Below are 24,543 nucleotides of genomic sequence, written 5' to 3'. Positions count from 1 at the left end.
TGTACAATTTTGATGCATTCAGTTGGTATTTTCTCATTAAAAGGAAATTTGAACGTTCGAATATTAGCTAAAGGTGACGCCAAAATAGCACTCAAAACCGATATTTGTAAAGCAATGCGGCCCACAAAGTGAAAAGTGTGCAGACCCCTGCTTTACATGGTTGAATACTCACATATACAAAAATTACAGATACAAAAATTGAGCAATTCGATTAGTGCCCTACCGGCTACGCAAGTAATCATCATTATTCTGCAGCGCATATGAAGAGGAGGGACATGATGGTGTGAGATTTGCATATGGTGACGCAATTAACATCAAAGTTGTTTTTTTTGCCAAATCAAATGTGCACACCCTCTTTGAAAAGTTTCACAGTTTTCAGCAGTAAACGGGAAAATTATATATAAACTAGCTAGCCCACTAAACCTAGTTATTCCCAAATAACTAAAATATGCCATATCTCTGCTTTGTTAATTAGGATAGGATTTGAGACAGCATCATAAACCGCTTGGCACTTTACATCGAGTGTAAACCGCTAGGCACCTTACACCGAGTGTCAAAGTGCTGAATACAACAACAGCAACATTCTTGCTCTAGGTATGGGAGTTAGAAAATGGCAATTAAATTCTTGTTCTTATATTTGGCGTAACGTCCTACGCGAACATGCCGGCCTGTACAGGCTTTCGAGACTTAATTCATTACCAGCCGGATAAGTCAATCCTTGCTACGAGGGGGTGGTCCATTCTGGGCTTGAACCCATGACGGGCATGTTATTGAGTCGTTCGAGTTGGCGAGTGTACCACGGGACCGCCCCCAATTAAATTAAGTTAAGTGAAACATCTGAATATGTTGTTAGTCTTAAACCGATTCTCATGCCACCAAAAAGTAAATGCAAAGTTTCGTTGAAAATGATCCAGCCGTTTCGGAGGGTGCTGGCAACAAACACTTTGACACGAGATGTTAAGTATATAGAGATAGAGAAGAGATGTTGACTGTTGAAGAGCCTAAGGTAGAATAGTAAATCATGATTGTTATTGTAAGGTTCATAGAAATGTAGTCTTTCTAAACTAAATTTCGGATTAAATTCAAAAACGCATATTTTTTATTATGGTCACATCACAATTCACATAGTATATTACTTTTCATACAATTAATACACTTTGTCTCAGAGCTAAGATATAGTTAACGTAAGATTTCACTGCTATATTGAAGCAGCAGAGTGTATATCATTGGTTATAATAAACGTCCACCGAAAAATTTGAGTTACTCACATTAATTCTAAGATGTTCTGCACGTGTGTTTTTATTTTTGTATTCCACACAAAATACTACTACATTTAACTAGAAGTCACTATACACTGTATGTTTTACCTATAGATAAAACGTTTCACTTTTCGTTAGCGAAACGCAGATGGTAAACTTTTGTGTTGGTAGTTCTTGGTACCATGTTTGGTTTTACATTGGTTAGGCGTACGAGACAACGATCGGCACATAGACACCAGTTGAACGATGAGATATAAAATTTACTAAACTACTGCGTTTCAAATTAAATATGAAACCGCTCAAGACTGAGCATGAGCATGAATGGCCACTAAATTGCCCATCGTGAAGCTGTCACTATACGGTCATACACAAAAGAAGATCGTATAAAAATTGATCTTTTTCTTTTTTTGGTACACTGGGCTACGGTCATACATTTTGATTTCTATTCACTTTTTGTACAGACTAATGTGTGTACTCGGTCTTTCTTCCTGCAGACAACTATGGAAAGCTACGAGAACAAGATAACAGTACTGAGCTCTATTTCTATAGCTGTTGTTGAGTGCTACCCGCAGGAAACAATAATCGTGACACATTACATTCATATTTTTTACTTTTCATTTTTGGTTTTCAGCTGAAATATTCCATTTTCTTGGAACCATACATACATGGTTAAATAACGTCTATAAACAAACAAACAAATCCCAAAGAAAATCAATGACAACTCTATAATAGTTCGTAGTTTAAGATACATCTCCTACTTCCCTTACTTGACTTTGTACTCGAGTGCAATTAGCATTGGAGTTTCATTTGACAAGAATAGGTTTCCAATCGTACCGAAACTCAAACTCTCATTGGAATCGTTCACGGATTGTCATTAAAAAATAGACTAGGATAACAATGGCGGCCTAACTTAGCTGTGTGTGTGTGTGTGTGTTAAGGCAGATATGCAAATTCATCGGAAAAATCTCTAACCGTGTAGTTTTCTACAATGTTTTTCAAATGCTTTTTTTTCATTCGCAAGTAGTTTTTAAGCGACTTATGCATAATTCAACAAAACATAATAATTCAATTAACGTAATTAAACATAAGAAGTTGCATGGCATCAAAATTACATTTTTGGCATGGCTTTTATGCACCGTTAGTGTGCGCATTCATTGGTTTGTTTGTTTGTTTTTTTTTTACGTTTTTGGCTTGTGCGTTCTTGTTCTACTATGCTTTGCTAAGTCCCACAAATAGTTTGCTTTTGTTCGTGTTAGTAGAAAGTTCGAAGAGTTAAAGATATTAGTATGTTACTCAACATTTTACAAATTCCACACACTTTAGAAATTATTAATACAACTATACGGCTCTTTTTAATAATTGGCAACGATAGGAAAAAAATAACAAATTATATGAAAAAAAAAACCCCCACCACCAGTGATAGGTTAGAAGAAAGAAAGAATGTAAATTTCCATTTAGCTGTGGAAAATTCTAAATAATTTCATAATGATGCCTAGATGGGGCATGGAAAATAGAATAATTCAAAAAAATATATAGTTCTCTCCGGAAAAAAAAACAATGAACGAAGAGACGATCTTAGTTTGTTAGTTCCTCAAGCAACTCCTCCGTACTACGATTGGCACCACGAAACTCTTCCATGTAATTGGGCGGCACTGTCCATTCGAGAAGCTCCTGCACGTTTAGCTTCAATCGTTCCAAAGGATCATACGATTTGTCATCGCAAACCTTTCGGCCAGCACATTTTAAGGAATCAATTAGAACATTGTCAATCAATCGCTTATCGAAGCCCAGCTCCTTCAGTCGATCCTCATTAGAAATTTTCTTCAGCAAAATGGCCACTAGAAAACGCATTCTAGAAATAGTCATTGGTGGATCAACGCCATTGTTTTCGGTCGGTCGATACTGTATGGAGATAGTAAAAGTTCGATTAGTTGGTGTTTCATTAAAACGAATGCACAGCGATTTTTACCATTGGGTCCATCATATTGTCGAGATTCTTCACAGCTGCCGGATCCTTGTAACACGCCGTAACGTGTAATTGGTAATCCATCTTGGTTTTGAAAAATTCTTTGCACTTTTGACATAGGTACGATTTGTCCTGCTGATGTATAGACAGCATATGCTTCTTTAAATGTGGTAGCTGCGAAAAGCTTGATGAACAAAGCGGACATTCAAACGGTTTTTCGCCTGTGTGTTTACGGATGTGCAGCTTCAGCACACTTGAGTGTGCAAACGCCTGCCAGCAAACCTGCAATGCGCGAAAAGATAGGATTAAGACGTGCAACGAAAAAGTTCGCCGTTGTATGCTCTTACCTGGCAACGATAGGGACGTTCACCGCTATGAATTCGCTGGTGAACGATCAACTGCGATCGTTGGGAGAACACCGAACCGCATACAGCACAACCGTGAGGACGAACCTTTAGATGCGTTCGCATGTGCTGTGGTAAATGGCCCTTAAACATTTTGTTGCAAATGCTGCAGTGAAATGCCTTCAGGTTGGCATGATAGCAAAGCAGATGTTTTTTCAAAGCATCTGGCCTATAGAATCCGCGGCCACAGATATGGCACGTATAGTCACGAATATCCATGTGGCTTTTAAGATGCATCTTCAGATTAGCCGCACAGGAGAAAGCTGCCGTGCACTGGTCACATTTGTGCTTCTTCACACCATTGTGTGTAGCAAGATGTTGGGTCAACTGTAACAAAAGATGCAAAAAACGGATAGTTAAACAAAGTACGAAAAAAGTCAAAACAGAAAATTACCCATACGAAAAACTAAACATGGTTTTGTTATACCCTCAGAAAAATTGACTACCGAGCCTGAGAGCATTGTAGCAGGTGTTATGCTACCCTGGTATATTATGTCAAAATCTTTTTATTCTATTCACGATACCTGTTGCCACTTCTATTTAGAAAGCTAGCCAAATTATCCTGAGGGAACAGCAGTTTGAAGACACCTTAGTATACCTAGCTCACTGTACAGAACATTGCTGTTTCAAGTTGCTCTCTACGCACATCATTCCATCGCCGGCTAACCTTTCAACCGCAGGAGCGGCTGCAGAATTATGCGCTGAACATTCCTGGAAATTATTTTCCTGTTTCTGACACTCTCCTCTCTATCCCATCTATCCTATCTTTCCCCTTCATCTTCTTTCGCTTTTAGGGGGAACGTTTTCTGCGTGGACTTGTCGCTTTCATTTAAACCTTGACAAGCAATCTTTCGGGTGCGATGAATTTTACCATTCACTTTTTGCTTAACTGGGATAATCTGTTTTTACAATCATGCTACAACATTTCAATCCCTTTCCCATCATTCGCGCCATTTGCTCATTAATCAGCCAGTTATATTAAGTCACAAGAGCTAAGAATGCGAGCATCACGCTGATGCCAAAAGTTGTAATTGCCAAGTATTCCTAATTTCTGTAATTATCCAGTTGATTTAAAATTTTGACAATTTGTACATACTTTTTGAACTAATATATACTTTTTGAGTGCTTCTGATAAATTCGTGTTTGGTTATTTTTGCTGAAACATTTGTCATGCAAATCGTTCTGTGTTCAGCGATTTAAAAAAAAAACAACAACAAAAGCAAACTGGCAATATGTTGTTCCAAATGTTTCCGTTTGTTCTATCGAAGAGAGCAAAGCTTTAAACCAGTACAACTTGGTTGTAATCAAAAAGACGCCGATTTGATTAGATGTACAAATATTGCTTCGTTTCTTGTTTGTCGACGTCCTTTCGTCGAACGTTATGTTCTCCAACGTACGCGTAAGGGAACCTGAGAAAGATACAACTTCCATTCCTGCTCTAGCAATCGTTGTGTACGCAGTCATGGGCTGGCAGTGTAAAAAAGAATCACCAAGTAAACGGAAAAATCTCTTTTTATCGCAAACATAGCGAACTAAATTGTGACATACTTTGTGCGCATCGAAATTCTGTTAGATCTTTCGAATAATCTGCCCCCAATAATTGTGCATTGGCTTCGTTTATTTTGTTGACTTTTCACTCCACCGTAAGTAAACGACTACCGTGGTGCCTCCGCTGGAAAATAACAGCACAACAGCACAATCGCACAAGTAATATTCGTTTTGCTTTCATCTTCGATCGTGAAAAAATATACCCATCAAACGCAGGTGAACGATTTTCTTCTGCAGTATGGACAGCAAAAAGCTAGTACGATGTTCTGAGACTGCAGGATTCGAGGGCCCGTTATTGTTGGGTGGGCATTACAGCGAGTTCGAATTTGTCGACTGTATGCGTTCTTCTATGGATGCTTTAATCGACCTAAAACCTTGCCCGACAGAGCAGGCAGAAGCGAATGTTTAGATAATTTAAATGATTATACACGTGCAACACCTTCTGCTAGTTCGCACTTCCCGATACGACGATCTTTTTTTTTTGTCTTACTAGATACATGATTTGTACTGCCATCGCAATGCAGTACTTAACTATTAGCAAAAATAATAATATTACATTCTGCTACTCATTGTTTATGAAATATCACTTTCTACTTACTTGACCACCACGTGCGAAAGTTTTTGGGCATAGCGAGCAGCTGTATGGTTTTTCGCCGGTGTGGATACGCATGTGCAACCGTAAACGCTCTTTGATCGGGAATGATTTGCCGCACAGGTCGCAAGTATACTGCTCGTCCGTGCCGTGTTGCGAGGCGATGTGATTCTTCAGGCACCCTGCCTGCCGGAAGCGGTTCTTGCAGTGTGGACACGGGTACGGCCGTTCGTCGTTATGTATTCGCAAATGTTTGCGCAAATCGTTGGTGCCCATGAAGTCCTTTTGACACACCTCGCACTGATACAGCTTCCGTTCACGACGCTTTCGGCCACGTTTCGATGACGAAGACCCACCGGTCGATGATGCGGACGCATCAGTGCCACTACCGGACTCTGCACCGTCTCGTCCCTCGCCGGCATCAACAGACGCATTTACTAGTTTCTTCACTATCGACTTGTCATCCTCCTCATCATCCGCGGATGATTCGTCGTATCCAATCGGTTTTTCCACAATGTACGAAGGGAGATCGCTCATCACTTCATCACCGCTGATTACCTTCGGGACGGTTTCGATCGGGTTCTTGCTGTTGTTGATATTATTGTTGCTTTCTTCTGGAGATGCGATTTTGGGCGAATGCTTCCCCACGTATCGGGACATTCGAGTTTGTCGCGTTGATTTCTTCATCGTTTCGCACGATAACCACTCTTGGCTGAACAGTGTGCACCCTTCGTACGCCGGGTTTGTAATCGGTATACTTCACGTCGCTATTAACTATCGCAAACTCACAAGAAACAAACACGACGCGATGTCGCTTCGTTCGAGCTGCTCTCCCGGGGAGAGAAGTTTGTGTTTTATCGAATCGTGTTAATAGGCGATCGATGCATACACGTACACGTAGTTCGTTTTCGAAATTGTTGAGTTTCGTTAGTAACACAAATATATTTCACCACCACCAAGTAAGAGTGTCCACCGCGTTAGCGTGTTAGTGGAAAGAGCTTCGAGCTTACTGATAAGAGCCGTATCACCTTCACCATCAGCAGCGTTAGTTTAAGAAATGCACCTAATAGAATACCACCACCACCACCACCACCATCAGAAAGGAAGAGATCACATATGGCGCTATAACACTAACACATGGTCTTTTGGGCGCGCTTGCTATGGCACCAGTTTGCACACACCACTAGGCTTAAGGCGTTAAGAAATACAATGGTTTATACATACAAAGGCACACCGTGTGCTAGGTACGATGCCATTTCTAATATTTAACGGACTTGTTCTACATTCTACGCGGTTACAACCATTTGACTAAACATTGGTTGTTATGTTCTTTTGGCGCTGCTTTGCTTTGCTTCCAAATGCGCTTCTCGATGACTAAGTCACACCAATTGTTGTTTCCGGCGCTGTTCTCGGTGTCGATGAACGAGGTTAGCTAGATATTATGCATGCATCACATTTCAACGACTGCCGGTTCGTTTGTTTTCTACACGTTTCGTCTCGATCAGATCGCAACGATTGGCCTTTAACCGTTTTGACCCATTTGGTGACCTGTATTACCATCCGTTGCCGCGTAATATTCCTTTCTTTCTTCCTTCCTTTAAAGACTGCTCAATATAGGCTATTACCATGCGCAATGACCACACTTACATTGTCAATGCTTCGTGAGAGCTGTGAAAATGAATAGAAATTATTGTTAGTAGACTGAAACGAGTGCATAATGAACGAAAAGCATTGAGCTAAGCATATTGTCTCGCATACCAACAACAAGCAACAACTATAACTAATACTCTTTTGCATACAGTTACCTTTTGTAGCCGTAAGGATTATCAGGCTAAACACCACATCGTTTGGCAGCAACAGGCAACCTTCTTTTATTTTATTTTATTTCTACACTAGCATCGATCTGATCATTTCGAGCCCGTTCACAGCAATCGAATACAGTGATGTAAACTATAAAAGATTGTTCAGATAAGCTGAATAAACAAATTCTATACCATACCAGCTATTAACATAAAGGAAAACACCCTCATCCATAAAATGTCACGTTCAACATGATCGGTTCCATGGCGGAGACGTAAAGAAGTCACCGAAAAAGCAGATCCAATGGTTCGTTCATTGTACACAAACTGTACATGGTTTGAACCACATAGAGAAAAATGAATTATCGGGTTCGTGTTCTATTCATGAACTAAGAAATTGGCGGAGATTTCAACTGCATTGACCCATTCGTCACATAATCTAGACGACATGCTTACGATTACATTAACACATTTAAATACATTTTACGCACACACACACAGACACACATATATAAAACGACCCCTTGAATTAAAATATGAAAACATTCCCTTAGCGCAAGGAATAACCTCAACACGATTTCAAGCTGGAACCCCATACTGTGGCCTATGCATTAGCTCAAGCAAACAACCCTAAATTTAAAATTTCCAATGTTTACGATGCGTAACACGCTTCTCTTTGAATGTGTGTTATGTTCACTAGTAGAAAATAGTATTCAAATAGAAGGATACAAACGATTGATCATGTTGATCATTGTCATATTCGTCGATCATTAGTGAATCGATCTATACATCAGATCAGATCAGATACATATAATGCTCTACGCACCAGGCGTCTCCAAACTACGGCCCTTGAGAGCCTAAACTGCGGCCCACGACGAACTTGTGAAAGTTTAAAATAAATATCATATTATTTTGACTTTTTTGAATAAAATTGTATTTTTTTTACTTTTCTTACACAAAAACCAAGCTGTAGTAATACGAAGCGGTAAAAGTCTCGTTAGTATTTTGTTATAAAAACTAGATTTAAACGTTGACCCATTAGTTGAAGGTAGCGTCAAATGTCCCTTAACGTAGTTATTTTTGAAGCAATACGGTCCGCGAGCTGAAAAGTGTGGAGACCCCTGCTCTACACAATTGTGCAGTCAAAATACACCAACACAATAAACGCAACACACGTGCCAACGCGTGACGACATCCTTTCTTGCAATCTATCCTACTCTCTATCTTGTTTCCCTTTCATCCATGAGGACCATTCTTTCGTCTCTATATCGCTATGCCATACGCGCCCGGCTTTCGGCTGCTGGCAAACATTTATTCTCTTCCATTTCACATCGTTTGCTACGCGAACCCACATCTGTGTCGCACATTTGGTGTTTCTGTTTCAGAATGCAGTCCTAACCCCTCGGCTATGCTTTATTTCCGGTAGCTAGATCATCTCATCTTTCCCTTTCGATGTGTTTGCGCAGCGATCCGCCATGGAGGTAGGGTTTCTCTGGTGGACATCGTTGAAATCTTTGCCTTCAATGGACGATAACAAATGCAAGATCTTTTGGATTTATCTGCTACTGCAGTGAGGCACGAGCGAGTAGGAAACATGTAGTGGGAGCAATATGAACAAAACATCAACCTAAGACGTATACACTCGCGATGAAAAACAAAACGATCTGATTCGTTTCTCTCCCAAAATGTTATTGCGTGTGTTCTGGAAGAGATCTTACGCGACTGTTCTTTTGCGTTCGAGTGCCAACATCCCGCTTCGGTCGTAGCGCTAAAGATCTGGTGTGGCATACGCTGGCGTCTGACTGAGGTCAGCAAAAAGGAAACCATCATTTCGAACTCCACCCGTTTGTTCAGTTCGAGCTGAAAACGCAGTTTATGGTGGTAGTGAAAACCGAAGCTTCAGGGGAGGCCAATATAGTTTGTGTTGCCTCTCGCAAACCTCCTACAGAGAGAAGAAGCGACCATGCCCGCCCGTTCAGGAAACGCATCTATTCAGTAGCCAACGATGGAACGAACACTGTTGCCGCGTCTGGCAAAGATATTCTTGGGTTTGAAGCGTACTGATTTAACGATTGAAAGAAGAAAAATAAAAATGACACGCGCAATATTGTAGCTCTGGAAAGCATGCATACGATGTGGAAGGCGCGGTTCGATGCTTGATACATTCCCGCCCCAGCCGAGAGCACAAACATATCCATATGCAATGCTTGAATGATTAAAAACAAAACCGGGCCGCCACCAACCGTTCGGCGTTTGCTTCTTTTCGTTACTTCTGCTCTATACGCCAAGAAGGTCAATATATTAATATTACTCGTTATAAGTGTAGTCGTTGTGTGAAACGATTTTGTTCACCGATTCTTTGTTCGTTTTTGTAGAAAATGTTGTTTGAACAATATTGCGCTATATTCAAACCAGTGAGAGTTAATACTGGAGATAATACTTCCAGATTCATTTCGAAGAGATTTGGAAAAGAAACGAGGACAGTCGTTTTGTTCAAACCAGTACGATACTGTACCTAATGTTGCTGGCTGTAAACCTCGTTGAAGTCTTTCGTCCACGCGCTATCGCATCGTCTCGAGCAAGATCTAAAAACAAACACTTGGCGATACGCTGCTTGTGTTGGTATTGAGTAAATAAACTCTTATCAAAACGAGACATTTTATTTTACCAAGTCTTATGTGCAATGGGCTTAAATTTCTCTACCGTCACGATCGCATGTATCACTATGAGCAAAAAGTATTTCCCAAATGGTTATTTTCTTCAAAATAATGCATTCATAAAATTTATGCAGCGCACTGAACATCTTATTGACTCAATTGAATGCAGTGATGCAATACGACTTATCAGACTTTAGACTAATTTTAAACACATATATAGTAGAATATGGGATATCCACATACAACACACATACACACACAAACACACACATTCATGCACATACACAAGCGCACTAATCAACTAAGCAGTAGTCACTACTAACTATTACTTACCTTTGCTGCATCATTGGGATAATGAAACATTTAGTAGGGAAAAAGTATCCAAACACTATTTTCATTTATGGGTTGTACTGGATTCAAAGCAGTCGGCTAATATTCTGCAAAAAGTCCACCGCATGATCATGCTTTACTGATCGAACCGCATGCCTGCGTACACTGAAAGTCCAACCGATCGACCTAACTGAGCGCAAACGAATGAGTTGGTTGAAACCAGCATAGTCCTATCACACACATCGAGCACTCTTCGCTTCGCGTTAAGTTAGAGAGAGAATCTCGGACTGGAGAAAAGGCAACATATAGCGTCAAATGGGGCAAGAGTACATTCTCACCAAAGTGCTCAGAATGGTAAAAATAAGCATCCCGCGTCTTTTGAAGCGACACGGATTCGTCTAAGACCACACATTGAACTCACAGTGCTCATCTTTACGAGCTGTAAGGAACTTCCCTGCCAGCTAGTTCTCTGGGTAACTGTCCTACGATATTGTGTAAGAATATGTGTGCGCTGTTATAATTTCCTTGGGTACAGCGCATTCTATCGCTCGCATACGCGTTCCGCAAGTACGCAAGTGACTCATACTAACCTAATATTGTTGTACAGTATAAACGATCGCACACTTTTTGGGCAATCGTACCAGCAACAGTTCGATTCTCATTCGTTTAGAAACTCATTCCCTTGGGCCAAGATAAGCCATTCGCCACTTTTCTTCCATGCTGTCGGAGAAGATAACACATGTGCGACCTTCAGCATTGTGGTGGTGCAACGACACACCTCATTCCACCCCGTAGAAGAACTTCTGATGAGTCCGGGGCGGGTCTGCGGCAACCCTCTGATTACTTGTGCTGTATTTGGCTGGTTGAATTTGAGTTGCCGGTACAACTCGGGCACCACCATACTATCATACCCAAAACGTGCATTTCCAAGAGCTTCTTGCTTACATTGATAAGCAGGAGCGATCGCACCAACACTGGCACTGTATGAATACATCAGGAAACATAAACCACCCTGTTTGATTCGCCTGCTTCACATTTGTATGCGTGTAAACGTGCAACAGCGTTGGGCGAACTGTGTTATGTTTAATTAAGTGGAAGCGATAGATAAATTAATAAAACGGTTCCTTTCTGTTTGTTCCGTGCCTCATCGCGGACTGCAACGTCTCTTGGTGGTGACATCAATTTATTCCAACAGCACAAAATACACACAATGCTTTTCTCAACTTTCGATACGGAGGCGCTTTAAGAAACTTTACTGCAGTAGAAAGTATGTTGAATCGTGTCATTTTGTGAGGTTTTTGTAACGTTCACTAATTGTCGAAGACTGTCATTCGACAATGTAGAGCGTATCTTTAAATTTACTAGAGAACTAGAGACTCTTTAACGATTCGCTTACTATTTTCTAGTAGTGACAAATGTAGGAAATAGCTGTCAAGTGCCGATTACCTAAACCAAGTCTCTAGTGCTGTTTAGGCAACGAACTTCAGCAGTAATGTTATCTATTCTTTCAATGATTGTTTTGTAAGTTAATAGTACAGCAACACATTTCACTAATTATCTCATTTTTAAAGTACGATTTGAAACGAATAATTCAACTCTATTTAGTTCGCCTGTTTTACTAACTTTAAAAACACTGCCTTCTTTTCACCATAGGTTCAACGCATCATACATTAGTTTAAAGTATTGTTTCCACAATTACTTTACATCAGGCCTTAATTGAATACGGCTGTAGTTGAATTTTCTCTCTACACAAGCAGCACGGATACGGAGGGGTTCAGTGATACCTGGTTGGCTAAATTTTACAAATTGTTCCATCTATTTTCAAATGCAAAAAAAAAATCCCTTTTGGATCATATTTAAAAAATAATTCAAAATATGCAAAATTGTAATCTCATTGCAGCAGATTCACATCAAACAAATAACACGTTCAGCCCGATGTCAGTTCCCAGGACCTGCCAATGGGTTTGCTCTCCAGATTCGACGAGAAGGCGAGAGTTTGCACTTGGCTGCGCTCTTCAATTAAGCGTGGCATCAATATGACATCGAGTGTCCAAGTTATTTTTTATTTTAAAGCCCGATTATAAAATGGCCACCTAGCCCTTGGCCACCGAATCGAGGCTCGTTTGCCCTCACGAAACATAGGGCAATACCGGGCATTGAAGTCTTTTTCTTAGACATTAGTTCACGACATTTCTTTAGACTGATAAGAAAGCACCACCCCTATGGTGGTGAGAAACATGCGCGATAGGTAGAGAGCGGAGATAATGGTTGAGGTGAAAAAAAGTCCTACAACATTGATAGTGATAAGAGTTTCAAGGTTTTCTATGACAGAGTTTTAGCGCCTGTAGAAAGAGTAGTTTCATTTGCTAAAACTGTCCCATACCTCAGTTGTGGTTCGACGTACAGCAATGCATTCACGCAGCATCTCAGTCACGGCACATCTCAGTTTTCGTTTTCTGTTGCTTACGCAATGTTCTATTTTAGGATTCGCTCCTGTTCAAACTGCACTCGCTACATTACAATCAGTGTGGAAAGCCATTCGAGAGACTGAGAATCACACGATTTCGGCCACGTATATATAAGTTTTCCATATTTCTCTTGGAATAAATGTGGGATCGAGGGTTCCAGTGTCTGTCCTTTCGGGACAGCATTTGTGTGGGATCTTTTTCTGCTACTGATTACAATAGACTGTAATGCATTGGCTGTGAAAATGTAACAAAACTAACTCATGCGTACGTACCATGCAGCTGCGTTCGTCATCGGGGATCGGGCGATAAAACGAGAGTTTCTTTCTTTTGCAGTGTCGAATCACTGTACAAAATTGCATGCACAACATACCAAATCGGGGTCTTCTTGCTCGCATGAACACACAAGATAAGTTTTACTTACGATTGCGTTTTTGGGCGTTTGTCACTTTTTTACTTAGCTGAAAACCTCGACTTTGCTTCAAATGTACATATTACTGCATTAATCACTAAATAGAGAGCCGAAAACAGGAGACCGTTTTGATACAGCACAATAGGATTTTACTTTTGCTAAATTTCTACTGTATTGTACTTTCCGCTGTTTGACATCTACGAACACCGTCAAGCTTGTTTTGTTTACGTTTTGCGCAAGCGCGGCCGGGCTGCCAGTTTATGATTTGGTTCCGTATCGTACACTGTAAAGTTTTCGGTGCTATTTGTAATGATAAAAATACGCCAATTTATTTTATTATTATGTTGTTTTTTTTTTTTAAATTATGTATTGTGGCGTATTACATTATTTGTTAGTTCTCGTATCCTAATTTACTTAAAATTAACAGTAGTATGAATCTAATATAAAGCATTTCCCCCTTTTCTCGTGAATGATCATCTGAGTTGAAACTTGTTTAGTCCATTTTATTGCTGGCAATTGAAATTAAATTAAGGCAGGGCATTTTTGACCAACATATGTATTAAAAAATGGCTCTATGTTATAACTCTTATGCCATCTGAATATCAAGCAAAAATGTTTTTACGCATTTTGAGACTGGCATATGGTTTGAGTCGATGTTATTCGACGCTCTTGAAGGCAAACATGGTTAAACACCAAACACGCGAACGTAATCGACAAGCATGGTACTATTCACATTCCAAGTAGGATACCACTTGTCTCTAGCTTTCCAAAAGGTAAACATGGCTTTTACTCCTAAATCTTTCCAAGGTTTCCCGTTAAATTGATGGAAATCATAATGACCTCCCACACCTACTCCAAGACCAAGATAGAAATCCTTGTCGAACGGAGCCATCCGGGATCCGCTCAATTGCCACAGATTTGCAATTTGAGGCTTTCTAGACTGAATGGTTCGGTATAACCCTTCTCCAGGATCAATGGCACAGTACACCTCATCATCCACTTCCATCCATACCCCTTCTGGAGTCCACTTCAGCCCATACACGTGGTAATCAGAACTCCATTGGACATTTTTGTTCAAAGTGCACATTTTAGAGCAGCGCAAAGGTTCACTGTCGCTCACAAGCAGTCCACCGGATAGTTGATTCCTGAACTGCGGTCCACCAGGTACAAATGCAATGCGCATTAATCCGGAAGCATAACTGTCTTGGCCATAAAAGTCCGTGGCAGGGATGATATATAGCTCTGTAAACGATTACAATACTCTTAACAAGATTGCTCTTGATATTTTTTTGTAGTTTCTGGGAAGAGCACTTACGTGGAAAAATCCAACTACCCTCAGGCAATTTTGCCCGAATCAACACCTTTCCAAATGTAAATTTAAAGCTGGTTATAGTTGTAATCTGGGCTGTAAGTACCGGCGGAATCATGTCAAAATCAATCTTCGTGTCTCGGATACAGTCCCGCGAACTGCTATGGCCCGTGCACTCTTCGCCAAACCTAAACTGCTGAGTCGTCGCACCTGGTCCAAATTTTTCCTCGAACAGAGTGGGGCGGATAGCTAATAGACCATTTTGTATCATTATATTTTCCGGGAAATCAGCATAAACCACAAATTCATTGTCGGGGTCAGATGCAAAACGGTTCTCAATGCGCCACTTGCGCAAATCTATCGAACGACCATTAAAATTATCCTCAAACAACAGTTTACCAGCACACACTTTTCGTCCATTTACAATGGTTTGTGCATTAGCGCAATGCTCAGCTGAATTTCCCTCGTAATCATCAGTTTGGGTAGCGGTTGACCTCACGTCCTTAGTTCGTCGTTCATTTGCGGTGAGCACATATGGATATAGCTCGGACGTAGCAGAGCGCGACACGATACCGGAAGTGGATGTGGGTGAAGGTGTAGCGGCCGGACGCAGCTCTTCCACGGTAAACGCTCCGGAATTCGTACGGTAGGTCTGTCCGTTACGAACAATCACTGTACGATAAAATATGGTATCACCTGGTACGAGTTTTGCTTCGCGATCGATGAAAAGGTATCGGCCGTTTTTTATTTTAATTATTGTCTGAGCCCATCGTCCAACATCGTAATTCTGTACAAATTGCTGATTAAGTTTCCCGTGAAATGTAAACGAACTAATTCCTGGATCAGCGTTAATCCACACAATCAATCCCTTCGGATCAAACACTTCGAATCGAGGCTTTGGCGGCTGATAGCGACTACTTTTACGAGGATCACCATATGAAAAGGGAAACACAAAAAGTAAAATAAAGAGTCTCAGAAAACGATTCATTCTGCTTGTAGATGTAGCTGTTCACTAATCTTACACAAACCCTCACACCTAAGCTAACCCGCACACCTTTTCCAGTAGATGGGATTTCCGTTACTTCGAAGGGCGTTTGAAACGAATCGTGGGAATTCGCCATTCATACAGTATAATGGATGAGCGATTTAGATCGAAGCGCAGCACGATACCACTGGCCCTATTGCAACTGCGTCATCGGTACACGTCACAACATTAAAATGCCAACGAATCTGATGTAGTATAGCATAATTGTATTTTAGTCTGTAATAAACATGGTTTCCTCTTCAATGGAATAAACAATAGAATTATTCGTCTTCATTAGCTTGGTGTTAGGACGTTACAGAAGGTTTACTACATCGACTTGATTATATTACATAACCAGATGACACCTAAGACCTTGATAGAGAGGGAATTGACCAGATGGGGATTGATTCGCGCCAAACCTTTGCAGGGATCGGCACGTCTACCATTAAACCACTTGGTTTCCCCATGGTTATATTAATCTTTTTGTTTTATGTCTCCGGCTGTGGATCAACAGGTTTATCGGTGCAAACATTTTCTGAATCCACCACGAGTTCCTGTTTGCTTTCCTTCTCACGTTCGAACAGTATGACCAATTCCGTGTGTGGAGTATGTGGAAATAAATCAACAGCCATTGCTTTTTTCGCAACGAATGGTTCCCCGCGAAGTTGCTTCGAACAGGGACGCATTAAGTCAACCCAATTTTTAATAGCGCTTTGGGGAGAGCACGACACGTACACCAGCTTATCGAGTCCCCGGGCATTTCTCAATTGTGTAATAGAGCGAATGTCTGAAAGAAGAGAAGTAAAAAATCAAACTGAACCGTTCTACCAACTTTTTTAGCATTACTTACGAAGTCCAGCTCTCGGCGGATCGACGATCGCTATCAAAGATTCATGCTGATCCGGCATAATGTTAGCATGCCTTATCAACGACATGATTAGATCATCCGAGTTTCCAGCAAAAAAACTACAATTCTCTATACCGTTCTTTTGGGCATTGTGTTTCGCATCTTCGATGGCTTGTTCCACGATATCGACACCAAGAACTTGTTTGCAATGGCGGGCAAAGCAAAGCCCAATCGTCCCAGTGCCACAGCAAATATCGAGAATGCTTGTACTTTTGCTTGGAGCAGCAACATCGATTGCACACTGATAAAGCACCTCGGCCGCAGGAGTGTTGATTTGAAAGAACGCCGCAGGACTGATACGAAATGTGAGACCTAAAATTGTGTCCTCGATGTGTGTTTCCCCATACAAATGTTCTATAGGATTTGTGTACTGTCCTTGCTGCCGTTTTTGAATCACTTCGAAGTGGATCGAACTGATGCCTGCTTGTTTGCCCGGTTCCGATGTTAAGCACTCGACAATTGAAGACTTCATGGTCTGTTTCTCTTCCTCTGACAATGACTGTAGATGCACACCAACCACTACCATTACCTGGCCGGTAGCGTGCGACATACGCACGGTAAGTTGCCGAAAGTGGCCCTGATACGTCTCGGCACTATACACATCGAATGGGGAGCTTTGTACAAACTGTTCAAAGAGTACGACTGTTTGTTTCATGCATTCTGGTATGTGCTTAAGGTGCGCTATCGATTCAACTTCTAGAAATCCATTCGAGTAGCTGCCTACTCGAAAGCCCACACGTTTCACACCTAAAGCATCCTTTCCGATAGAAAACTCACACTTATTGCGATAACCGTCTTGCATTGGGGACGGGCGAATCGGTTCAAACGCGCAAGGAAGGCCGCCGTGTAAAAGACGCTGTTTTTCCACAAAAGTTCGTAGCGTTGGAATGGAGGACCAGAGCTCTTTGCCAAACTTTTGCAACACATTTTCCATCTCCGATTGTTTCTGCTTCAATTGTTCATCATACGTGAGGTATGCGAGCGACGTTGCTGATGCTTCCACCGTGCGTCGCTTTATATTTAATGGTTCTCCTTCCGCGGTCGATGCTTCCTTGCGCCTACGGATCAGTGGATCGGGAGCAGGCTTAGCTTCAAAGGCAGACAGCGATTTGCCTTTCCATTTGTACCCATCAAGCGCTTTGATGGCTGCTTCACGATCTTCCTGATTGCGAAAGCAAATGAATATGAAAGGGCTTCCAGGCTTCATAATTTTTATCTTATTCGTAGAAAGCTTCATCTTCACGTTTAACAGCTTCTTGAGCTCCTGCAAATAATAGAATTGGCATAACTAAGGGCGTTTCAGGGTTTAACAAGAAATTATTCCATTTAACTTACACCAATTCCGTAATACTTGGGAAGGCCTCGAAGTTCGATTTTGAACAACTCGGAGGTGAAGCCGGTGGCATCCAGATACGCGTACTCTTCACCTTTCATTTCACTTTTATCATCATGCTTATTAGGCACCTCTTCTTTTGGAGATTCCTCAGCGATAGCAGCATCATTTTCTACTTCCATATTTTGCGCCGTTGTAAATTTCGTATTTTTCTTGCCAATAAAAGTTTAGCAAGCCATGCAGCCGGCTCACAAATCGCAAAGCACGTGTTTTGTAAACAAAGTGAGCTGACACAATCAATTGTGACACATTCAATAACCTTGGATTTTGAGCCGCAGTGCCACTGCGATGACGTTTGCGATAGAATTCCAGTTCAGTGGATTGTGCGTTGCGATTGTGTGCGTGCAGCCATCCGTCGGTTTGTGGCCACGTCAGAGGATAAAAAACATACAATTGTTCGTTTTTTCGTGAATTCAAGTGATCCAGTGAGCGTAAGTACGATTTTTATTGGATTTTTAGCCATTTCTCCGTTCAACCCTAACGTGTCTCAGATTCTGTCGCTGACCGTATTGACAAACGGTTCCCACCTGTACCCCAGCACCCAGCGTCCCACGTATACCATAGATTCCTGCAACACTTCCATGGCGACAGTGGCTTAAAGCGCTTCCGTTCTCCTTCGAGCTTCCATTGATCAACTTTTCGTCTGCCGGTTCGGTCGATCCGACGCTCGAGACAGTGGTGCCCCGCAGTTCGGTTATATGCGAGGCTAACAGTACTTTAACTCTTGTCCTTTCATTGTCGCCAACGCGCGTGCAGTTTTCCTGTGTTCCCTGTCCCTTGAATCAACGAAAGGCGCATTTTCCAGTTTTCCTACCCCATCGAGTAAAAATGAGATTGCTGTCGGCATTCGGGCTGGTGCTTGCATTCGCCACCGTGGCGCTTGCAGCCGAAGAGGTCAAAACGGAAGATGGAGTGCTGGTACTGACTAAGGACAATTTCGATTCGGTCATCGCCAACAACGAATTTGTGCTCGTGGAATTCTGTAAGTACCTGTAGATTTATTTTTCCTTTTTTTGCGGGGTAGGGAGGGAGGGGCAATCGGAGTTTCAATATGGGATCCAGTCTGATGTTAGTGCGAAGCCGTTTCCTTAATTGTTTAGCAGTACAAACGATAGTGTAGTGGGGCAGTTTTTATATTTTTGATTAGAAATCTTTATTTCATCGTATTTATTGCAAAAGTTTCGCGATTTGGCCGACTATTCCTGAAGTGTATTGAACAGAGCAAAAATCAGTGCAAAAAATCGAACAGGCTGCAACTGACCTCAATTGTACAGTTTATTATTAGGAATGCAGTTTAATTTGTTAGAATTGGGATTTAAAGGATTCCAAGCATTTCCTTCCATTAAGGCAAATACTTATATTATGGAGATGCATAAATGCATCGAATATCCGATACGCGATAGCGAGCGCAGTTTTTAGCACAATTACGCCAACAAGTGCGTGCGGTTTGACCCGGTCAAGAAACGCAATGTCAGTCATTTTAGCCACATTTCTCCAAGGGCTATGTTTCGGTATGTTCCTCAACGCTATATTCTGCCTGTTGGAGTATGTTATCTGTGGTTCTTGAAGGAGTTGCTCTCTCTCTCTCTCTTTCGGACAACCAGTTCTCAACGATAACGAAACAAAGAAAGGAACAGTCCATGTAGGAGCATGAACGCGCCTGCTCGTCTGTTAGTGGAACCGAGACGGCCAGTGGTCATGCCTCGTTGGAAGATTTGTATACGTGGAAGTTTCTTGTTTCCCTCGTTTCACCCGTTGATCGCGAAATGCCTAGCAAGCAGCAACTCACTATGCTGGGATTGGTGGGAAAAATTGATGATTTCAACCGGTTTCTTAAGTAGCCGGCCGGCAACTAAATGAGATTTATGCGTACTTTCAAACTGGCTGCTTCAAACTACTAGTAGAAGATATGCGCTGGTCGGACATAGCTGTTCATGGCTTCAAAATCTTTAAGAAACTAAAGATTATTATGGACGTCGTTCGGTTAAGTCCATACGGTTTTTTGATGTATTTTTCAACTATGTACGAATAATGTTACTAGTACAAAATAAACGTTAACGGTATTTTCATACTCAAATACATGTGACAAAAGTGTTATATATACGTACACCTGATTTTGTAATTTTCCTCCCACACTTGGTTTATCCAAACGTTGGCGAAGAATTTCGTCATTGACCTTTACGATTACGTGTACGTAAAGCGGGATCATCGTCTTGCGAATCCGCTTACGTGTTTCGATTATTTAAAAAGTCTATTGCAGCAGGCCACGTCGATAATACGCTTTCCCGTTCCCTTATCAGGTACATATCAAACCGCTCCAATTTGTGTATTAGGTTCCAGTACAAGCTTGGCACATTTTGTGCAGCCTACTTCTGTGCAAACACAGCGCGATGCTAAGAGGACTGTAAGACACGTAAAAAAAAAACAAAAAGATGATACAGATTTTTCTCTGTGTTTACACAAATGTTTGTGTTTCGAAGTGTGTGTTGCTGCTTTGCCAGCGTATTTTTTCACCTTGTTTATCTTACGAATCACAAGAGAAGTGTTTAGGGTGTGTTCCCTTGGAAGAGCACCAACGTGGCCGAAAGCAAAACATACAAGTGACATACAATGCATGTATTTCTTCAGTCTTGTTTTTTTTTTGCTGTGTAGTAGGTCCAAGGTTTAAATTTTGAACAGTCTCCTTAAAGCCCGCCCCTTGCACAGCAATACCATATATAGTTTCTTATCAAATGTCTGAATGTAATGTTGCGGAGCAATTGGGCTGCGATGTAGTTTCGTAGCTCTCATATCAGTTACAAGTATCTAAACAATACGATAAATTCGCTTGTTCTTTGTGAATTTCCGCCACACAAAAAGCTATTTTTTCGGCTGTAAAATTGATACGAGTAATTAGCGAGCCGGACGTGATATTGCCGTACGTGTATACACATTAGAAGTCTGTTGAACACATATTTTCCATAACATCCATTAGGAAAATTGACAAAGTAAGGTAGAGAATACATGCACCATCGGGAGCTACGAAGACTAAGATGCGTCAGTAAACCGGTTTTTCTAATAAGCTGCTCAGCAGCCGTGACGTGTCGATTGGTGAGGCAAGACTGTAGAAACCAACACATATTCTCCATGAATGTTGTACGCGTCAGTGGCTAGGGTCTATCGCGCATCGCCACCGCCGCTTTCGCATCTTATAGTCTTTTCTTCATCGAATGTGTACGTGTGTTTGTACCGAGATGAAACTCGCAGCCTTTTTACAGTTGCCTGCCTATTCACGAAGAAAACGCTGTCGTTTATGTTTCCGGTCATCGACCCCTATACGGTACCGGTTACGTGGAAACTGTTTCAAAAAGTAAGAGAAGTATGATTTAAAAGAGTTAACGTTTGCATTCATTAACTGATCTCTAGTCAGTAACAGTCGATAATAGATTCGATCAGAGGATTTTTTTTTCAGTTCAAGTTCAGGGTCATGTTAAATGTTTTCTTTGGCATTTATGACTCCAATATATTCTGTTTTCCTTGGCTGCTTTTGTTGCTAACAGTAAAGTAATGTTGTAAAATATATGATAATATTGAAATCTATAATGTGTTTCTCGATTTAATAATTATTAAAAACTTATCAAAATGAATCAAAAATGTCCTATCTACTATTTTAGGGTCTTTTGTTCACTTATTCTGTTGCCTTGATGTCAAAGTAAAAATGAATGTACTTAACATACAGTTGCAAAAATATGTTCGGTTCTATAGTTGGTAATGCACAGATATCAAACCAACAAGACATGTGTAGGAAAGCAAAACAACCATCTGTAGAATTAAACCGTTGTTATCTTCATTACACACTGCCAATGATTGTAATTGGCTATGCATGACAATATATATAATCTTGTTCAAAATGAAGGGGGAAAAGAGCACGGGAGATCGGTGGTTTCGCTAAAATATAATTTACCATACAGATTATACTCATCCATTTGATGATAATGTGAACTGCTAGTCTTCAGAACTATGAATAAATTACACGGATAACTGTACTCGCAATTTGGATTGTATTATTTGCATTTTATTGCTGATACCAATAATATAAACGGTAAACATATTTTACAGACGCTCCATGGTGCGGACATTGCAAGGCTCTGGCTCCCGAATACGCTAAAGCTGCCAAGGTGCTCGCGGACAAGGAATCGAACATCAAACTTGCCAAAGTGGACGCCACGGTTGAGCCGGAACTTGCTGAGAAGTATGGAATTCGTGGTTACCCCACCCTGAAATTTTTCCGCAGTGGATCCCAGGTCGATTATACTGGTGGACGCGAACAAGACACGATTGTATCGTGGCTGGAGAAGAAGACTGGCCCGGCCGCTAAGGAGCTCGAAACTGTTGAGGCAGCTGAAGAATTCCTGAAGGAAAATAATGTAGCTGTGGTTGGTTTCTTCAAGGATCGTGATTCAAAGGAAGCCAAGGCATTCATGTCCACGGCAGTCGCTGTTGACGACTATCCGTTCGGTGTGACCAGCAGTGAGGAAGTGTACGCCAAGTACGAAGCCAAGTGTGGCTCTGTGATCCTGTTCAAACATTTCGATGAAGGAAAGGCTGTCTTTGAAGGAGAAGCTACTGAGGAGGCTCTGAAGAAGTTTGTCACCGCCCAGGCCCTGCCATTGATTGTTGACTTTAGCCACGAAACGGCCCAAAAGATCTTCGGTGGAGAAATCAAGAGCCACCTTCTGTTCTTCATCTCGAAGGAGGCTGGACACCTGAAGGAATTCGTCGAACCGGCCAAGGAAGTTGCTAAGAAGTTCCGTGAACAAATCTTGTTCGTTACTATCGACGCCGATCAGGAGGACCACACCCGCATCCTAGAATTCTTCGGCATGAAGAAAGACGAAGTCCCTTCGCTCCGCATCATTCGCTTGGAGGAAGACATGGCCAAGTACAAGCCCGAAACGAATGACCTATCAGCAGACAAGATTCTTGAGTTTGTGCAGTCGTTCTTGGATGGCAAGGTGAAGCAGCACCTGCTGTCACAGGACTTGCCCGAAGATTGGGACAAAGAGCCAGTGAAGGTGCTTGTAGCCACCAAATTTGATGAGGTTGCGTTCGATAAAACCAAGGACGTGTTGGTAGAATTCTACGCTCCGTGGTGCGGTCACTGCAAACAGCTGGTGCCGATCTATGACAAGCTCGGAGAGAAATACAAGGACAGTGACAGTGTAGTCATTGCTAAGATTGACGCCACTGCAAACGAGTTGGAGCATACTAAGATTTCCTCCTTCCCAACAATTTACCTGTACCGAAAGGGCGACAACGAGAAGGTGGAGTTTAAGGGCGAGCGTACGCTGGAGGGTTTCGTTAAATTCCTGGAAGGCGAAAAGGATGAGGTACGTTTGGACTGCAAGTGCTTTATGCTACCGGCATGTAACGCTAATGTAACCGAATTTTTCTTTTCACCAAACAGCAACCAGAAGAAGAGGAGAAGGACGATAAACCGACGAAGGACGAGCTATAAGCGTGAGGAGAGCGGGCTTATAAACAACACGATCGTCAACAGTGTCTGCCCTAGATCGTTAAATCTGCGGGGAAGGAAAAACAACAAAGTGAATTAATACCATAACAAACTACAAAAATATTCTAAGTCCAAATCACCATCAAAACAATACAGTAATGTTTCAGTTTCATAGGTTCTCAAGCGTTATCGACTAGAAACATCATGTAACGAACGCCCGTGAAGCCTAAAAAAATCATAAGTGAAGCAACATAAAAATTCAAAAGAATAGAAGAGATAGCTTATGCATAATAGTAATATAAAACATCGCAAAGAGACTGTAATATACTATATTTTATGAAGGAAACGGTAATATGTTAGATGAAGCGATATAGATAAATTACACAAAACGTCTGAACATCTGATAGGCCCGCTATTCAAGATCTCTACATTTTTGCAATAGTTATGTTTGCATTCATTCGTTTTCGCGACCTTCCTTACAATCGCTCCTTCTTCCTTAGTTAATTTGAAAGCTTAAAAAAATAAGAGGTAAGCTCCACAGATTAATTAACACTGAAGCGCAGCCGAAAAAATCGAGCAAATTGGTTATCCATCAGTAGGGGAAGATCGGACTACTAGGACAGAAGCAACAAACACAGTATGGTGGTGTATGAATTCCATGTTAAAACGAAAATTCCAAAACTATGGAGAAACAGGTAGTGACTAAACCAGACAAAAAATTGCATTTGATAGATTCTTCGTTAAGAACATGCCGAGAAGAATGTTATATTAACATTAGGATATACATCTCCGTCGATTTTCTACGATGGACTAAAGGCAGAAGAATTCTTCCTTCACACAACAAAGATACAGAGTCAACATTCACACACACACATTCACAGACACAAACACCAACGACAAACCATGTAATAACACTCGAGGCATTAAAATGAAAACTTAACAAAACTGAAACATTAGCGGATTTTTTGCAGCTTCTTGCGAAGT

General features: G+C 41.3%; 4 protein-coding genes across 7 annotated transcripts; 1 reads left to right on the top strand and 3 right to left on the bottom strand.

Moving 5' to 3' along the window:
* Positions 1 to 1,076: 1,076 nt before the first annotated feature.
* On the bottom strand, positions 1,077 to 13,656 carry LOC120958652 (zinc finger protein 260-like). 4 transcript variants are annotated; one of them, XM_040381597.2, is made up of 5 exons: positions 10,559 to 13,656; positions 5,776 to 7,437; positions 3,573 to 3,956; positions 3,229 to 3,507; positions 1,077 to 3,161 (listed from the first exon to the last, which is right to left on the bottom strand). In XM_040381597.2, exons 2-5 carry the CDS (start codon positions 6,454 to 6,456, stop codon positions 2,835 to 2,837), a joined length of 1,671 nt encoding a protein of 556 aa, XP_040237531.1. In that variant the 5' UTR covers positions 6,457 to 7,437; positions 10,559 to 13,656; the 3' UTR covers positions 1,077 to 2,834. The 4 variants fall into 4 exon arrangements, with proteins under 4 accessions (XP_040237531.1, XP_040237532.1, XP_040237533.1 ...); XM_040381598.2 differs by having other exon boundaries at positions 13,445 to 13,656; XM_040381599.2 differs by lacking the exon at positions 10,559 to 13,656 and adding an exon at positions 7,575 to 10,541.
* Positions 13,657 to 13,780: 124 nt separating this feature from the next.
* On the bottom strand, positions 13,781 to 15,871 carry LOC120958653 (beta-1,3-glucan-binding protein 2-like). The gene is made up of 2 exons (XM_040381600.2): positions 14,748 to 15,871; positions 13,781 to 14,674 (listed from the first exon to the last, which is right to left on the bottom strand). Exons 1-2 carry the CDS (start codon positions 15,727 to 15,729, stop codon positions 14,118 to 14,120), a joined length of 1,539 nt encoding a protein of 512 aa, XP_040237534.2. The 5' UTR covers positions 15,730 to 15,871; the 3' UTR covers positions 13,781 to 14,117.
* A 99-nt stretch (positions 15,872 to 15,970) lies between these two features.
* Positions 15,971 to 18,288, bottom strand: LOC120958651 (tRNA (uracil-5-)-methyltransferase homolog A). Its single transcript, XM_040381596.2, has 3 exons — positions 18,008 to 18,288; positions 16,616 to 17,936; positions 15,971 to 16,552 (listed from the first exon to the last, which is right to left on the bottom strand). Exons 1-3 carry the CDS (start codon positions 18,185 to 18,187, stop codon positions 16,254 to 16,256), a joined length of 1,800 nt encoding a protein of 599 aa, XP_040237530.2. The 5' UTR covers positions 18,188 to 18,288; the 3' UTR covers positions 15,971 to 16,253.
* Positions 18,289 to 18,376: 88 nt separating this feature from the next.
* LOC120958654 (protein disulfide-isomerase) lies at positions 18,377 to 24,510 on the top strand. Its single transcript, XM_040381602.2, has 4 exons — positions 18,377 to 18,496; positions 18,822 to 19,047; positions 22,164 to 23,434; positions 23,512 to 24,510. Exons 2-4 carry the CDS (start codon positions 18,894 to 18,896, stop codon positions 23,560 to 23,562), a joined length of 1,476 nt encoding a protein of 491 aa, XP_040237536.1. The 5' UTR covers positions 18,377 to 18,496; positions 18,822 to 18,893; the 3' UTR covers positions 23,563 to 24,510.
* Positions 24,511 to 24,543: the final 33 nt, after the last annotated feature.

Source organism: Anopheles coluzzii, chromosome 3 (genome assembly GCF_943734685.1).
Source record: "Anopheles coluzzii chromosome 3, AcolN3, whole genome shotgun sequence".
Lineage (NCBI taxonomy): Eukaryota > Metazoa > Arthropoda > Insecta > Diptera > Culicidae > Anopheles > Anopheles coluzzii.
Note: the sequence above shows the minus strand (reverse complement) of the source record. Positions and strands in the feature narration are given on the sequence as shown.

Excerpts from the sequence above, each read along its gene's own strand:
- LOC120958652 (XM_040381597.2), bottom strand. The coding sequence starts at position 6,456 with ATGAAGAAATCAACGCGACAAACTCGAATGTCCCGATACGTGGGGAAG. Across the intron at positions 3,508-3,572 it reads AACGTCCCTATCGTTGCCAG|GTTTGCTGGCAGGCGTTTGC; the intron begins GTAAGAGCATAC and ends CGCGCATTGCAG. Across the intron at positions 3,162-3,228 it reads ACAATATGATGGACCCAATG|TATCGACCGACCGAAAACAA; the intron begins GTAAAAATCGCT and ends ATCTCCATACAG.
- LOC120958653 (XM_040381600.2), bottom strand. The coding sequence starts at position 15,729 with ATGAATCGTTTTCTGAGACTCTTTATTTTACTTTTTGTGTTTCCCTTT. Across the intron at positions 14,675-14,747 it reads GGGTAGTTGGATTTTTCCAC|AGCTATATATCATCCCTGCC; the intron begins GTAAGTGCTCTT and ends AATCGTTTACAG.
- LOC120958651 (XM_040381596.2), bottom strand. The coding sequence starts at position 18,187 with ATGGAAGTAGAAAATGATGCTGCTATCGCTGAGGAATCTCCAAAAGAA. Across the intron at positions 17,937-18,007 it reads CCAAGTATTACGGAATTGGT|GAGCTCAAGAAGCTGTTAAA; the intron begins GTAAGTTAAATG and ends TATTATTTGCAG. Across the intron at positions 16,553-16,615 it reads TCCGCCGAGAGCTGGACTTC|ACATTCGCTCTATTACACAA; the intron begins GTAAGTAATGCT and ends CTCTTCTTTCAG.
- LOC120958654 (XM_040381602.2), top strand. The coding sequence starts at position 18,894 with ATGAGATTGCTGTCGGCATTCGGGCTGGTGCTTGCATTCGCCACCGTG. Across the intron at positions 19,048-22,163 it reads ATTTGTGCTCGTGGAATTCT|ACGCTCCATGGTGCGGACAT; the intron begins GTAAGTACCTGT and ends CATATTTTACAG. Across the intron at positions 23,435-23,511 it reads TGGAAGGCGAAAAGGATGAG|CAACCAGAAGAAGAGGAGAA; the intron begins GTACGTTTGGAC and ends TTCACCAAACAG.